The following is a 14532-nucleotide window of genomic DNA, read 5'->3' on the forward strand; positions in this document are numbered from 1 at the left end:
TCACATAACATAGAACATAGTGCTTACTTTCATTTTTTGTCTGTACCATTCCATGTGGGCACGTTTTAATTTATTCGCAACATGTAATCCCTCTGCTTCTTGTAATTTATACAATTCCTTGACATACACCCACCTTACAAGATCTCCATCAGGATTTTTAATCGTGTCTAAGTTTGACCAATTATTTCTGATCAATTTCAGCATATGACATGCATCTAATACACAATATACTTTTTTATTAGTTGCAGAAGGATGACTAAACCAGGTTTTCATGTCAAACACATTATCTAGATTGCAACCTAACTCCTTGAACATAGCGAAATTTGTGGTTGGTCCATCGCATGTAATTGATGGTACATCAACTCCTACGTTGTGTAACCTAATTAAAGTTTCATTTACTATGTTAGCTTTTTGCTTTGCTGACAAAGAGGCAATAAAGAAGTATGCCACGGGTAATTTCCAATGACCTGTGAGGCATACGACCATCAAAACTAAAGCTTCAGTGGCGGGTGTAAGATCGTCATTTTCAGTGGGTACCCCAATATTGACGTAGCCCCAAGCCCGTGTACCATCAACATCCAATTGCTTCTTGATGGAAATTTCGTCTAATATTAGGGAACAAAGTAGATCATGATTTTTCTGCCGCAACTCTTCAACTTTTAATTTCAATGCATCAAATGCTGGTGTAAGAAATCCTGGCTCGCAATTTACATTTTGATACCATTTTCTGATGGTGGCTTGATGAGGTAAAGCCAATGCAAACTCATTTCGAACTGCTTCATATGCCTTCATAGAGTAAAATTGTAGTGTTGCAGCAAAGCGTCTGAGAATAGATGGATAACTTTCATGGGTTACAGTTTTGTTTGTAATATTCTTCAAATATCGTTGCATCAATAAATGGGGTACACTATCATATGTTTTTTCCACATTTTCTACAGCATCTTCTGATAAAAATTGAGTATTCTTAACAAAAGTCATAACGGATTTCATATTAAATATGGTTTTCTGCAGAGATGTTATTTTTTTCTTGGAATCATAAAATTTTTGTCTCATTACTGCATGTTTCCTCTTAGCTTGCACATATTTTTTTTTCAAACTCCTTGGCGACAAGCTACAAAATGTCAAATAAGTCATCGATATATTTGTATACCTTGTAAGGTATGAAAATTAGACAAGTAACAGATGTAAAGAGTCAAGCAGCTTGAATAAATTGAAAGAGAAGCATGCCATACAAATAGTTTATGCAATGATTACCTATAACTGTGGAAGAATTTTATACGCTGTGCTGTTCTTCTTCGCTTTTTACTACTGTCGGTGCTAGTACTACCACTTGTTGATAAATCACTGAAAAAAATTGGCAGTTATAAATTGAGGTACGTATAAAAAAGTGTAGGTGTGCACAAATTGGTTGGAAACTGAGACTTGAACTATACGAATGCTACCCCATGTTTAACATATTCCCAATAATCTTCAACAACTTTTAGCCTTCCCCGAGCCCTTCCCTTAAATTCATGTTCTGGTTTCCGTGCCCAATTAATGGCCGTTTGCACCGATAAATTTAAGCGGAGCTTAGCTTACAATCCATGGCAACCATTGTCTCAATAATCGTTGCCATGGATTTTAAGCTACGTTTAAGTTAAGCTCCACTTAAATTTATCGGTGCAAACGGTCATAAGTGATGTACAGTTGTTTTGTTTGTGACATTACGTTATATTGATTTTCCTTTTCTGTGGTGCAGTTGCGTCAAAGATTGGTGTTACATTAGAGCTTGATGTAGATGCATAGCTGAAAAAATTGTTATTAAATACATATCGTATAATATTCAGCTTACCTTGTGTCTATTTGCCGTGGGACTGGGTGCATTCCATGTGTATCGGATACAACAATTGGCGTTTCAGTGGTTTCAGTTGAAGTATAATGTGAAACGATATTTGACATACCCAATTGTATTGATGGAATAGCATTTGGTTGTAAGGATCTTCTTACTCCACCACCGTACTTATAGTATACAAAAGCACTTGCTTCAAAGTGTTCTGAACAAACCACTTTATTTCTTGGCCATTTCCAATTTTCATCTGTTTTTCCAAGTAGTGTTAACCACACTTTTCGTAGTTCACCTTTAGGGAAACTGAAAGAATACAAATTTTGATTTATAATGTATAAATGCTGCATTTACTTAACTGAAACGCTTCGGCGGCGATTGGTCTTGGGAGGGTGGGCCTCGGCCAGCTAGTATACTTATCTAAAGACATCACAGGATCAGACAATAGTGATACGAGTCGGCAGGTGGAATGGGGCCAATGTGGTGAATATGAACCTGCATGAAGCGAATAGAAGTCTGGGTGAAGTTTCCGAATGGTGCGTGGTTGTGTTTACATATGGTAATTGCACACAATAATGGTTTAATAAAATTTTAACCCTATTTCCGAGTTATAGGTTATGAAATTTGAAATTGGCGCTACTTAAAAGTAGGCGGAGAGAAGTAAATATTTACTTGGGGAGTTTGCGCATAAATACAGAGTTGAGGACTAAGGAATAGGGCAGCTCTCTTTTATGGCGAACAATTTGCACATTGCAATCATAGGCGGTTATCCATATACCACAGAATACGGCCTTCTCAGAATAGAAACAGCAATGTTACAAATTTGTATGCATAGATATACATAGCGATCAAAAATGAGTGACCGTCTAGTCACTTTTGGAATTTTTGTTTACATGGGAAATCCTACTTAACTTGAACTTTCAAAGGCGACTCGACAGTCACTCATTCTTGATCGCCCGTTATAAATACCTAGATACAGCCATCCTTAACAAACGTACCTCGGTTTTTAAAAAACATATCAAAGAAATTTGTACATCTCTCCATTACTTTCTAACCAAGAAGAAACATGTTCTATCTCTTTTTATTGCATTAACCACTATGTCGTACGCGAATCGGACGCTTAAAACAAACTTAGCGCGTCCCATAAGTCATGTGACAGTTGACACATTTCACGATTGCGCGAAATCAAATCTAACTAAAAATATTCGCCCTAAACATGATGGGCGGTTTTTTCACTAAATATTATGTGATTATTGCGTTATCAATTGAATACGAATAACATTAGTGCTTGCCATAATGATAGACGCGTCCATAATTGTTATTCCTGAAATAGTTTTATTACATAGAGCTACGCCATTCAAATTTGGGACTATGTTTACCTTGTTTGGCATGATGTGCTGCAGTGAATTCATTGCTGGCTTGCAGAATATCAAAAAAAACCGTAAGTAAGTAAAGTTTATGTTCAACAATTTAATTTTAATTGCATGGTTGTAGGCGTAATGGTTACGGAGATTAAGTTGCGACAGGAAGTGAATTCGTTTCCAATTATCATTTTGGCCTATATGATGTTGATGCAGTGCGTTTGTATCATGATCACAAAGAAGGATCCGTGCAATATTCTTAGGAAAACGAGATTTATAGACTGTGTGTGCGTGCAATATCAAATTTTGGTCGCTACGCGTCTTGCCTACCTTTCGGCATATGTCCAATCGGTGGGGTTTCTTTTTGAAATTATAGTGCTAATTGTAGTAAGTAAGCTACACGTGTACATTTATTTAAAATAAATACAACATCTTAGCAATGATATCCAATTGGTGATAATACTCATTTAGTGAACATTCATTACATTTATAAAAGTTCACAATCCGAATCATCGTCAGATGAAATTGACAAATCCGAATCATCACTGTCATTATTAACACTTATTATAAAGTTCAGAAACATCAACCAATATAACTTCTCTTTTAAATTAATCACTTTCCACATGTTCACACACTTTCTTCCATTTGTCAGCTGTAATTTTTTCAAATTCGTCATTTTCCAGCTTTCTAAGTAACATCTTCCATTTTAAATGTAACATTTGTTGCTGCTATGCGATTTAAATAAATAAAAAGGCGGTTTATTTATGTTGTAAAGTCTCAAATCTGATAATTTTCTGTGTGATTTGTGCTAACAATTTGATTGACAGCTATAATAAATAATGCGAATCTTGTCTTCCATGCTCAGGGTACCTCTATAAAGGATAGCGCTATACGTAATTAATGTGCCGAAAGTGATGGTAATAGATGGTACGTCCTTTTGAACTATGTTGGGGTATGGCTGTATCTATGTATTTATATATCTATGTTTGTATGGTATTTTGGCGGACCCTGGTGGGTGTACTGTGAACTAAAGCATCAAAATCAGAGTAGCGCCATCTGGTGACCAGCTTCTAAAGTCATGAAGTAATTTCCCAAATTCGATATAAATCATAAATATCGATAAAGAATACACAGTTGTTAAATTAAAGTGTATTTAGATACAATCACATTACATTATTTAACACAGAGAACTTAAATTACATGTTTACAAACTACATATAAAACTCAGAAGTGAGTGGAACTTACGGTTTGTAGATGTTAACACTTTGAAGAAAAATCCTTACATAACGATTTGTCGTACGAAATATTTGGTTTTAATTACTGTTTGGACTACATATTTTTGTTAAAAAATATCGTTTGAACTAAATTGTTTGTTCCAAGAGGTAATAAAACCGTTTCAGCAAATTGTCACACAAGTTTTTGACAACAAATGTTAACTTGATTCTGGTGCTTACTTGTTACTTGAGAAGCGAGGGTGGAAGTTGTTGAATTATGTAAAACGTATTTTGTATTCATTATCTAAAAGGAATTACAATATAAGTATCATTGAATTTATAATAAATTCAATGTAAGTATCTACGTCTATATAAATATAAAACTCAAGTCTACACCCTTTAGCGCCTATACCGTTGGTAATTTATAAATTCCATACCTTGCATAAATAGGAGAGAAATAACAGCACATTTCAATCCTCTTCGCGTTTCAAGCACAAAACAATCTGTTTCAAAATATGGGAAACGATGCCTTTTTGATATTTTATCGTTACAATCCGCCACACAACACTTTTTACGGTCACATAACTTGTTCATATTTTAAATCTTTCAAAAGTCAAAATTGACATGTACGTATAAAATCGACGGTAAAAATATTTCCTGTAACGAGCAAAATTACAGGTTTTGCAAAAAAATATTTGAGTCTGCGATAAATAGTTCTCCGTACAACCACGGGAAACGCTGTAATCAGTGACAATTTAGCGCCATTTATGTTTCTGTTCTGTGAAGGTCTTAAGGTGGGTTCATAGCTCTCCGTTCATCCGTTGCGTTGATCCCTCAAACGGATAGTGCAATTTGTTAAGGTTCATAGCAATCCGTCCATATCGTACGTTTCCAAGGTAGGTATAACCATAACCTAAATTTTATTTTGTACTGTACCCACCGTGATCTTCAGTACGTAGAAACTACTATCAGAGTTAGTCTTTGCTATCAGATTATCACCTCGAAGAACGTAATAGACGAACACTGTTAAATTTGCTCTTAAAAGTCAACAACATAACAAACATAACCTTACTCTTGTTAAAAAACGGACCAACGGAAACGTAAATCTTCAACTTCAACCAACTTTTCCGTAGTTAATGGACGACGTACGGTTTAAAAATTTACTGTGTTCTGATTGGATAACGGATAAACGGAAACGTATGAACGGAGAGCTATGAACCCACCTTTATTCTGTGCCATATACTTCTCAGTTCTCTTATATATATGTCAGTCTGTCACTCAAACCTAACCTACAAAGTGTAATTGTGTAATTTGTACTGGCCACGAAAAATATAATTAAGTTTCATGTTCAAAGTAATTGTGTTATATATCTTTACTACATTGCAATAGGAAATGGGTGGAAAACATAAACAAGCACAAAGAACGAAGAACAATGCTAGGGTTTGTGTTAGAAATTGTAATGAAACCTTTACTATTCCTTTTTCATGTAGCCCTCCAGCAGCTGTAGAAGTGCTGAGCTTTTAGGGACAACCGTACCACAATTTGTGGGTTTTTCGGCTATGAAAGAATCCACAGCAATGTCTGGATTTTCTCTTGCCACCGATGACATGGATGCCTCTATAGATCCAAATTTTCAGCTAGTTTTAAAGAAGATGAGCAAAAAGGATGCCACCACCAAATCAAAGGTTTTAAAATAAACAAGAATAGGCAATTCATTTATTCCTAATTGTGTAGGCACTTCAAGAATTCACTGAACTTATTAAAACATCAGATATTGAAGCAGTGATAGCTGTTTTGCCATTTTGGCCAAGATTGTATTGTGTTTTGGCTACAGATACTGACCATAAAGTACGAGAAGGCACGCATATAGCTCATCATCAAGTCGTACTTAAAAGTAAACGAAATTTGGCGCCATATTTGAAGCAGTTTGCAGGTCCATGGTTTACATCACAATATGACACATATGCACCTGCAGCTAGTGCTGCTACAAAATCATTTCAGGTAGGTAGAATGTAATCTTTATCAAAAGCTGTAGCGACGCAATGGCAAAACTGACGTTTGCCACAGGTCATGGTAATTCAAACTAATTTGTTGGTAGTTAGGTGATTGCCTTATGAAGGAGAGGGAATCAGTGGTAATAATGAATGAAGCAACAATCAAGAGTACAGTATCGACCACAACCAGTGGTGTATTGGTAAATTACGATAGGGGTGTATGCAGGTGTTGTTTTAACCAAGGGCGGAGGCGTAATGGAATGAGTATCCGAGGTGTGTGGGGGGGGCTCCGAGGGACTAAATTTTTTTGTAATTTTTACAAAACATGGTTTTTTTCCTGTTTTTTGAGGTCTGTAGCCTGTAGGTACAACAAAAAAATAAATTAAGAATGCTATTATAATGCTAACAAAACATAACTACAAAAATGTCCGAAACCATACACGTATTAGTAATGAATTGTTAGAAACGTATATGTCTGTATTTTAAATTTTTGTGACATTTCCCAAAGGAATTCGCGTGCAATATCTGAGAAACAAAGAAGGAATAAATTTATGTAAAATTATTGAGTGTGACACATCATTATTTTTCTTTATTTTATAGCATATGTTAAAATGACATTGGGGATTTACGATAATTCAACCGTTTTAACCGGATTGGTAGAAATCATCATAGAAACAATTGTGGCAATAATTGTAACCATAGCAAAATCTACCAACCCGGTTTAATCGGTTGAATTATTGTAAATCCCCGTTTTAATAGGTTTGAATGAGTAGGCTAAGCCGTTCTTTAACCTATAGATAAAGTGATCACTTTAACCGTAAGGGTAAATAAAGTGAAACAAATGATTATGCATTCTGATGACATCTGTCGTTCATATGACAATTGTGTTTCTATGGAAACGATTGGGACGGCAGAACCTAATTTAATATGCTGGCGATATATTTTGAGTATTTTCAAAATGCGACCATCGGTGCCCACATCTTCAACTTGCGTTATCCGAATTGACCACGAACCATTGCCGCCAGCATATTAAATGCTTCTTGGTTAGAAAGCGGCATTTTAGAAAAGATTACAAATTCAAAAAACTGCACTTTCTGAATGTAAACACAGCAGAATAATTTACGGCTGTTATTATTTTATAATGCATCGTGTTTCATTTGTTTAATTTTCCAATGCCTACTTAAAAGTGTAGGGTGCTTTTCCAAACAATCTTTCGCGCCATCGACAAATACCGGAAATACAAGCATTTTTATTAATTAATTAATTAATTAATCTCATTTTCCCAATATTTGAGGTTCGAGATTTTGAAAAACGGTTTTCACTGGCCTCTTAGAATTTTGAGTCATAGTGTTAAAACTAGCCCCCTGGCGGAGAAGAATTCAACTAAATTAACTATATTTTGGTTAATTCTCATTGCCCAAGGAATGCTCTTTTCAACCATACTAAATTTGTTCAAATCGGTGAAACGGTTAAGAAGTTAAAGCAGGTTATTACAAAAACAATTGAACGCCCCACACCATCTTTGTTTTTGAAATAGGTAACTGAGTTTTTGTTTTTACGAAAATGATAGATAAACTGGTTCTCTTTAAAAATGTGAAAACAATTTGTAGATTATTATGCGAAATTTAAAGAAAATCTAATTTTAAAATTTAAAATGGCAGTTACGCCCTTTGTTGGTCAATTTTAGAACTTCGAAATATTTTCCAGCCTTAGTTAGCAGTTCTGTCTCGGGTTCTATTTATGAAGCCGTTTTCGCTTGTGCATGCATTTACCAGCCTGTTGAAGACGCGACATGCTCAAATATTGCTATTGTAATGTAAATTTAATTACGTTGTTTATTTATAACAATTAACAAATTTATAACAGTCTTGAAATTGATTAATTTATAACAATAAAAATATTGTTTATCACTCACGAATACACCATTTATAACAGCGCGACCTATTTATTACTTCGGCATCGAAATTAGAACTGCGCTGCAATGCAATGCTTATATAGCAAACGCCTCCCTTGAAAGATCTCAAGCGCTTTCGCAGGCATCTGACTATTGTAGAATGGTCTCGAACAAACAAGTCATATTTCTCGGAAAGATTACGTCACATCTGCCTTCGTTCTTTATCGCCGATGACTAATCTTGGATGATGCCTTGATATCTATCGGGATTTCTGGAATGTTTGCTACACTATGAAGGGATTGCAAACCAAAAATAAACATATTCAGAGGATGCCGGACAAAAAATCAAAATTGTAGAAGAGTTCAAGTGTTGTGAGAAATATTAGAAGATGTAACGTGTGTTAATTAAAAATTTGTGGCCGCGATGAAACGCGCCGTCAAAGGGGACGCTCCGCTGCTAGGTCCTTTGTCGTGAAATAAAAAATTAATTTTATTAAATAGAAATCCCCTTTTTTTGTGTTCACTGTTTCCACTAAAAAATAGGAACAATTACATCCACATATCTAAAATCAAAAGTTTTCGTAGAAAATGATCCGAATAAAATTAGTTGCACTATTTGTGATATTTTTTATGATTGGATTGGATTTAACAGTACCATCGGGAATCAAATGCTATTGCGTCAAAAAATTAAACACAAATAAATGAATACATTAAATAATGCTCTACATTTTTAGGATGCGTTTCCAAAAAATAAAATCAAGGAAGCTATTGCGTATTGTCAAGAGGAAATCTTATCTTACATTGGTGAAAATCTTACAATTCATACTTCAAGCACCTTAAGTAACCCAAAGATCACATCTCCCGAAGATGCGGAGGCTAAATACCAACGAGTTTTAATATCGAGTCTTCACGGATACACCTTGTACTTGCAACAACTATGCACAGATGAGATTGAGAAGCAAGAAGAATTAAATATGAAAATTATTTCAGACAGTAAGTTTTGGAAGTTTGCCAAAAATAAAGTACTTCCAATTAAATCTGCCTGGTATTGCGTGATATCGTCAATATGTCAAAAATCGCCCACATTTTTGAAAAAAGAGTACGCGCATATTGTTGGAGCTGTTTTTTCTGATTTAGACGAGAGCGAACCCATAGTTGTCCAATCCTTATGGGAAGCAATTCTTTCTGTTTTATCCACAATTGAGGTATTTTAACGCACATCAAATATTTGTATGAACAAATTATCTCTGCAGGAATGGTGGCAGTATGTTAATATTGACAAGCTGGTTTTTCCAAAGTTGTGGAAGTTGTTAAAAGAAGGTGGATTTGGAAATGCTTATGTGATTTTTCCTAATTTACTACCTCTGATTTCACATCTGCCTCCAAGTATTGACCAGAATTCCACTTTTTCCTTATTCTTCGAAAATATGTTTAAAGGGTAAAGTATTACGTATAAAATTTAGTAATGCACGCAAAGGATTTGTATTTTCATTGTGAATTGAAGTCACATATTTAATACAAACACAGGAGCCCATAAATCCAATGGAGAAAAGATCGTAGTTCAGGTCCCAATTTGGCCGATACCCTTGGATGGCGGGGAAACTAATCCTACACAGATTGTTATTGTTCATGAAAACAAGTTATCGGTTTTTGGAGTGCGTACCTCTTTCATATTATTGTCCTCAACTCAATTGAATATTATTAGGTATTGAATTATTTTAACCACCTTCCTATGTCCTGAATTTCCTGGGACGGTCGAAGCTTGTGTAAATTTAGCATGTCTCAGTATTGTCTTCGTTGGAGTGGTAATAATTTGGTCAGGCGAAAATCTTGAACAAACTTATTGGAATACTTACACTGATAGGTCAGACGACGTCAAAATGTTATAGGTCAGCAACAACAAGCACTCACCTGGCTTTTCAATTGCCATTAAAGATGAATTAATTGGGTTTATTCAGCAACAGACCATGAACACGACATCAGCTATCACATGGAATGACAGAAAAGTTTTAACATTAGGCGCTCCCCCTTGCATGGAGTAGGCTTAATATTACTCCATGTCAGCGATTGAAATATAAAACATTGTTTGCACATCAACTTTTTTGCTTTGTTTGCACTACATGAACAATCTTTTAGTGTGACTTCACTTCACAGTTGCAATACAAATCCTTTATAAACAATAATAAGTGGTAAACATAAACCGAAGGTTTGCATTAAGCCAACATTTTGTTTTTGTTCATCATTAATTTTAATGTATTTGTCTGTTTTCAAATTGGGCAATAAAGACATAGTGAAAAAAATCAATAACCAAATCGTGATAATAGTTAGCGTTGTTAGTCTTTGTATGCTTCCTTTTTGTAGTGTGTATTCTCTTATATTTTTCTACATTTTTTTTAGTAATCTTGTTTGTTCAGGATGTCAAATAATTTTCACAGTGCCCTTTTTTATATACAATTGAGGTCAATATAATTTGAAAATACCTTTAATAATTATTATCTTGTTTTCGTCCATGAATTTTGAAATTTATTAGGGCAGTGTTTTTTGCGCCTCACTTACCAAACAATTTCAAAATCATCATTTATTCAAGAAAAACCGTTAAAAACCAATGCAGTTATTTTATACGTTCACTGTCTGAATATTTCCGTAAAATTATTTTAAAAAACGTATTATCACCATTTTTTGGGTAGAATTACGACTAACTAATGTAAAAATAGTAGGTATCCAAATATGTTCTCAAAACACATTTTTGAAAAAATTATGCTACGAATTATTTCGTAGTTTGCATCAGCGATTAAAATTCTTTTTACTGCAGAATAATTCATAATGAAACAATTTGCGCTTTTCATTGATATTTACTTATCTATATGTCTCTCGCGGAAAATCTGTTCTTAAGGTCAAAAATATTGGTCATTCAACTGCGTTAGTGCTGCTTCTCAGGAAAGATAGGCAGTAATGCAAAATATACAGTGCATTTTATTTTTTATTTGGCGAATAATTTGACAAATATAATTTTATATGTGACAATACAATCTATCTGATCGCATATTGGAACTTACAGTATCACACCCGGTTAAATCTGAAATTTATGCAACTTTTGTTTTTCAAATGCAACGCATATGTTATTTTAAGATATTTGAAAAGAGCAATCCATTTGTTGTATGATAACATAAAATATGCATATGGTTGATATACCGGGTGATCAGTTTGAATTTCCCACAAAACTAAACATTTATATTGTTGGTAACAATCAATTTAATGTATCAGAAAACAATAATCACCAAGTTACTAAATTTCACTCTCAGGGTCATGATTTCAAATAGTTTCATGTAACGTCAGAAGCAATAAGGGTACACAAGGAGGTTTACGACACAAAAAGTGCTAACTATATGGAGACTGCAAGCTTTGCTTCAGGCTAGCGGCCTTCGAGCATTACATCCATATGAATTAATGTCTTATTGAATCATCGAATGAACTTCAGAAAACTGGCGGCGATTCACACTTGAAATTTTAAACTTCTCACATCATTTTTCTCTCTGATGTACGTTATCGAGTGATTTAAATTTATTTTTTTTTTCAAAAAATAAAACAAAATTTCGTCTTTAGCATCATCTGATTCTGAGTCAGAACTTAAGGTTAATAATAACAATTGTTTTGTTTATTTATCAATCATTTTCCAATTTGGCGGTTGCGAATAGAGAATGAAATACTGCATCTCAGTGGATCACCGCGTCACGTCACCTCACACGTCCTCTATGTGTCTCAATTTGCGCTTAGCCCTTTCCTTTTATGTACTTACTTTGATTGCTTTGAGACCTGTCTCATAATTATTTCTTGTTCTGCTCAGGTAATATTTTATGAAGCATTTTCCTTGTGGACAATAGCTATTTGTGTATTAAGAGCGCAAAATGGTATACAGGGTGGTGACTTGCGTAATGCACCATAGGGATTTCAATGTAAAATTCGTAACATGCGATTATTGGCTCCCCAAATTATTTTAGAGCAAAAATGTATTAAAGTTTTTTGTAGAAAAAATATTTTACGCCAATCAACCGTATTAGTTTTCAATTTTTTTCATATAAAGACGAAAAATTGGAAAAATTAAACCCGCATTTTTTTCAATAATCTGCGATGCCATGGAATTTTCTAAAACAAAAAGATATCCAGTGATCAATTAGCAGCAGTTCGAAATGGATTTTATGATCGACTTGGTTACTGTCTTGCAGTTAATCGTGACTTATTCGAACATTTATTGTAAATTGTTATATTAGGAAACCGTTTTTAGTAATTTGGTCTTTCTTTATGTTGAATTCTACGAGTAAAAAATAGGAGGAGAGAATATAACGGTGGTGGGAAATAGCATAACATGCGACGGAAGTTGTCATCATATCACTCCCTTTGCGCTGGTCAGTTATGTCGACTTGACATCATAAAACAGAAGAGACGATGTCAGTTTTGTTTTGTTACACCACTGCCAATAATGACGCGTTTCTCCCCACCCTTTTCGCACTTTTATAACTTCCATTTGGTCCATTTCCGTCCCCTTTTAATGCAAGGTTCTCTCCTTTTATTTTTTACTCGTAGTTGTCATTGGACACTGAGCAATGCATATTTAATTTATAGTTAATAATTGGAAGAGCGAGCGGTTTTTTTATTTTGTCGCTTGTGACAAAGTGACATTCCTCGAAAAATATGACGTTTGCGTTGTCAAATACGAGCGCAAATGTCTCTTTTGGATATCGATTGTAGAAAAAGAATGTTTAAGTAAAGTATCATTTACTAATAGACAAACTGTAATACGCAAACTGTGAAACTTGAAGTAGGTCTTCACTAAAGTCGCGTATTCATATAGCGAACGAATTTGACTCATGTGTAGGTACAAGCAATCACAAGCGTACGAATATGTTGCATTCTCTAGTTTTCGCTCACCAGATGGCACATCAAAGAAAATTCGCGAAGAAGTCGTGTGGTATATTTTCTAGTGTGTACTTACAGATGTTCATATTAATATTATTTATATGCACATCGTTTGTTTATCGTTTGTTTACGTTTGTTTAACTATTTTCATCGTTTTTTTACATTTCCGTATGTATTTTTTAAAAATTCAAAATGGGCGAGCTAACTTCACGGTGGCTCGCCCAAAATCATAATTTTGCTTGTTTATCGATGCAGGTCGGTTGTTTACGTTTGTTTAACTATTTTCATCGTTTGTTTACGTTTCCGTATGTCTTTTTTAAAAACTCAAAATGGGCGAACTAACTTCACTGTGGCTCGCCCAAAATCATAATGTTGCTAAGTTTGCAAGTCGTTTATTTATCGTCTGTGGGCGTGTAAACTTTATTGTCATTATATTATTTTTCATCGCAATATGCATCTTTTTAAAAAATGTTAAATGAACAATTAACTTAACAGTGGTGGGGCTAACATTCGCTTATGAACCACTCTACAATTGTAGCAGTAACATACATGCAGTGATTAGGTAAACGTAAAAGGCTCTAATAAATTAGTCACTGTTCTTCAAACAATTCTCTAATTTTCATATTAAAATGTACGATGGTACTTAGAACTGCCTACCGTTTTAATATTAGTTGAGACAGAGCTGGATCGAGTGTTCTAAAAAACCGCTCGAGCGACGAGCGTCCTAATCTCGGTTCTAATTGTCTCAAAAATGCTCGCAAGCATCGAGCTGTTTTGCCAAGCGAAACCGCTTACGGGTTCCGAGCACTGCTAAAAATGCTCGAGTGGTTTATCGCGAGCGCTTGGGAAAAGTGCTCGTGAGCAAAAAAAACGCTCAAGAGTGGAAAAAGCGCTCGGAAACGGAAAAAACGCTCGCGAGCGGCGCTTAATCCTTCAGAGCTTGAGGGCGGTTAAAAGCGCTCACAAGCGAAGGAAAATGCTCATGAGCACGAGCACCGAACATTTTAAGTAAACGCTCGAGTATCGAGCACCAAGCGGCCGCTCCGAAAAGTGCTCGAGGGCGTTTCATTTGTACCAAAAGTGAACTATTATTATAAGTCGGAAGATAAGTCCAGAAACAGGCCATTTTATAACGTATACTGCGTACTGAAACAAGTACCCAGCATGTTTATCGAAAGTACTGCAGACTATTTCCGAGGGCAACTCTAAAGAATTATAATAAATATTGAAAAACGCATTAAATTAGATGTAAGAATGTGGTACAATATTGACAATAGTAGCATTTCCATTGTAGATAACTTCATTGGTCACAATTCAAACACTGCTCAATTAAG

The 14532-nt window shown here is 34.8% G+C and overlaps 1 protein-coding gene across 1 annotated transcript; it reads left to right on the top strand.

Moving 5' to 3' along the window:
* The first annotated feature begins 5649 nt into the window (after positions 1–5649).
* Positions 5650–11095, top strand: LOC116164562 (E3 ubiquitin-protein ligase listerin-like). The gene is made up of 5 exons (XM_031478759.1): positions 5650–5837; positions 5888–6082; positions 6132–6398; positions 9019–9489; positions 9538–11095. Exons 1-5 carry the CDS (start codon positions 5790–5792, stop codon positions 9724–9726), a joined length of 1170 nt encoding a protein of 389 aa, XP_031334619.1. The 5' UTR covers positions 5650–5789; the 3' UTR covers positions 9727–11095.
* The last annotated feature ends 3437 nt before the right edge of the window (positions 11096–14532 follow it).

The sequence above is a fragment of the Photinus pyralis genome, unplaced genomic scaffold, assembly GCF_008802855.1.
Source record: "Photinus pyralis isolate 1611_PpyrPB1 unplaced genomic scaffold, Ppyr1.3 Ppyr1.4_LG2, whole genome shotgun sequence".
In the NCBI taxonomy this organism is placed as follows: Eukaryota; Metazoa; Arthropoda; class Insecta; order Coleoptera; family Lampyridae; genus Photinus; species Photinus pyralis.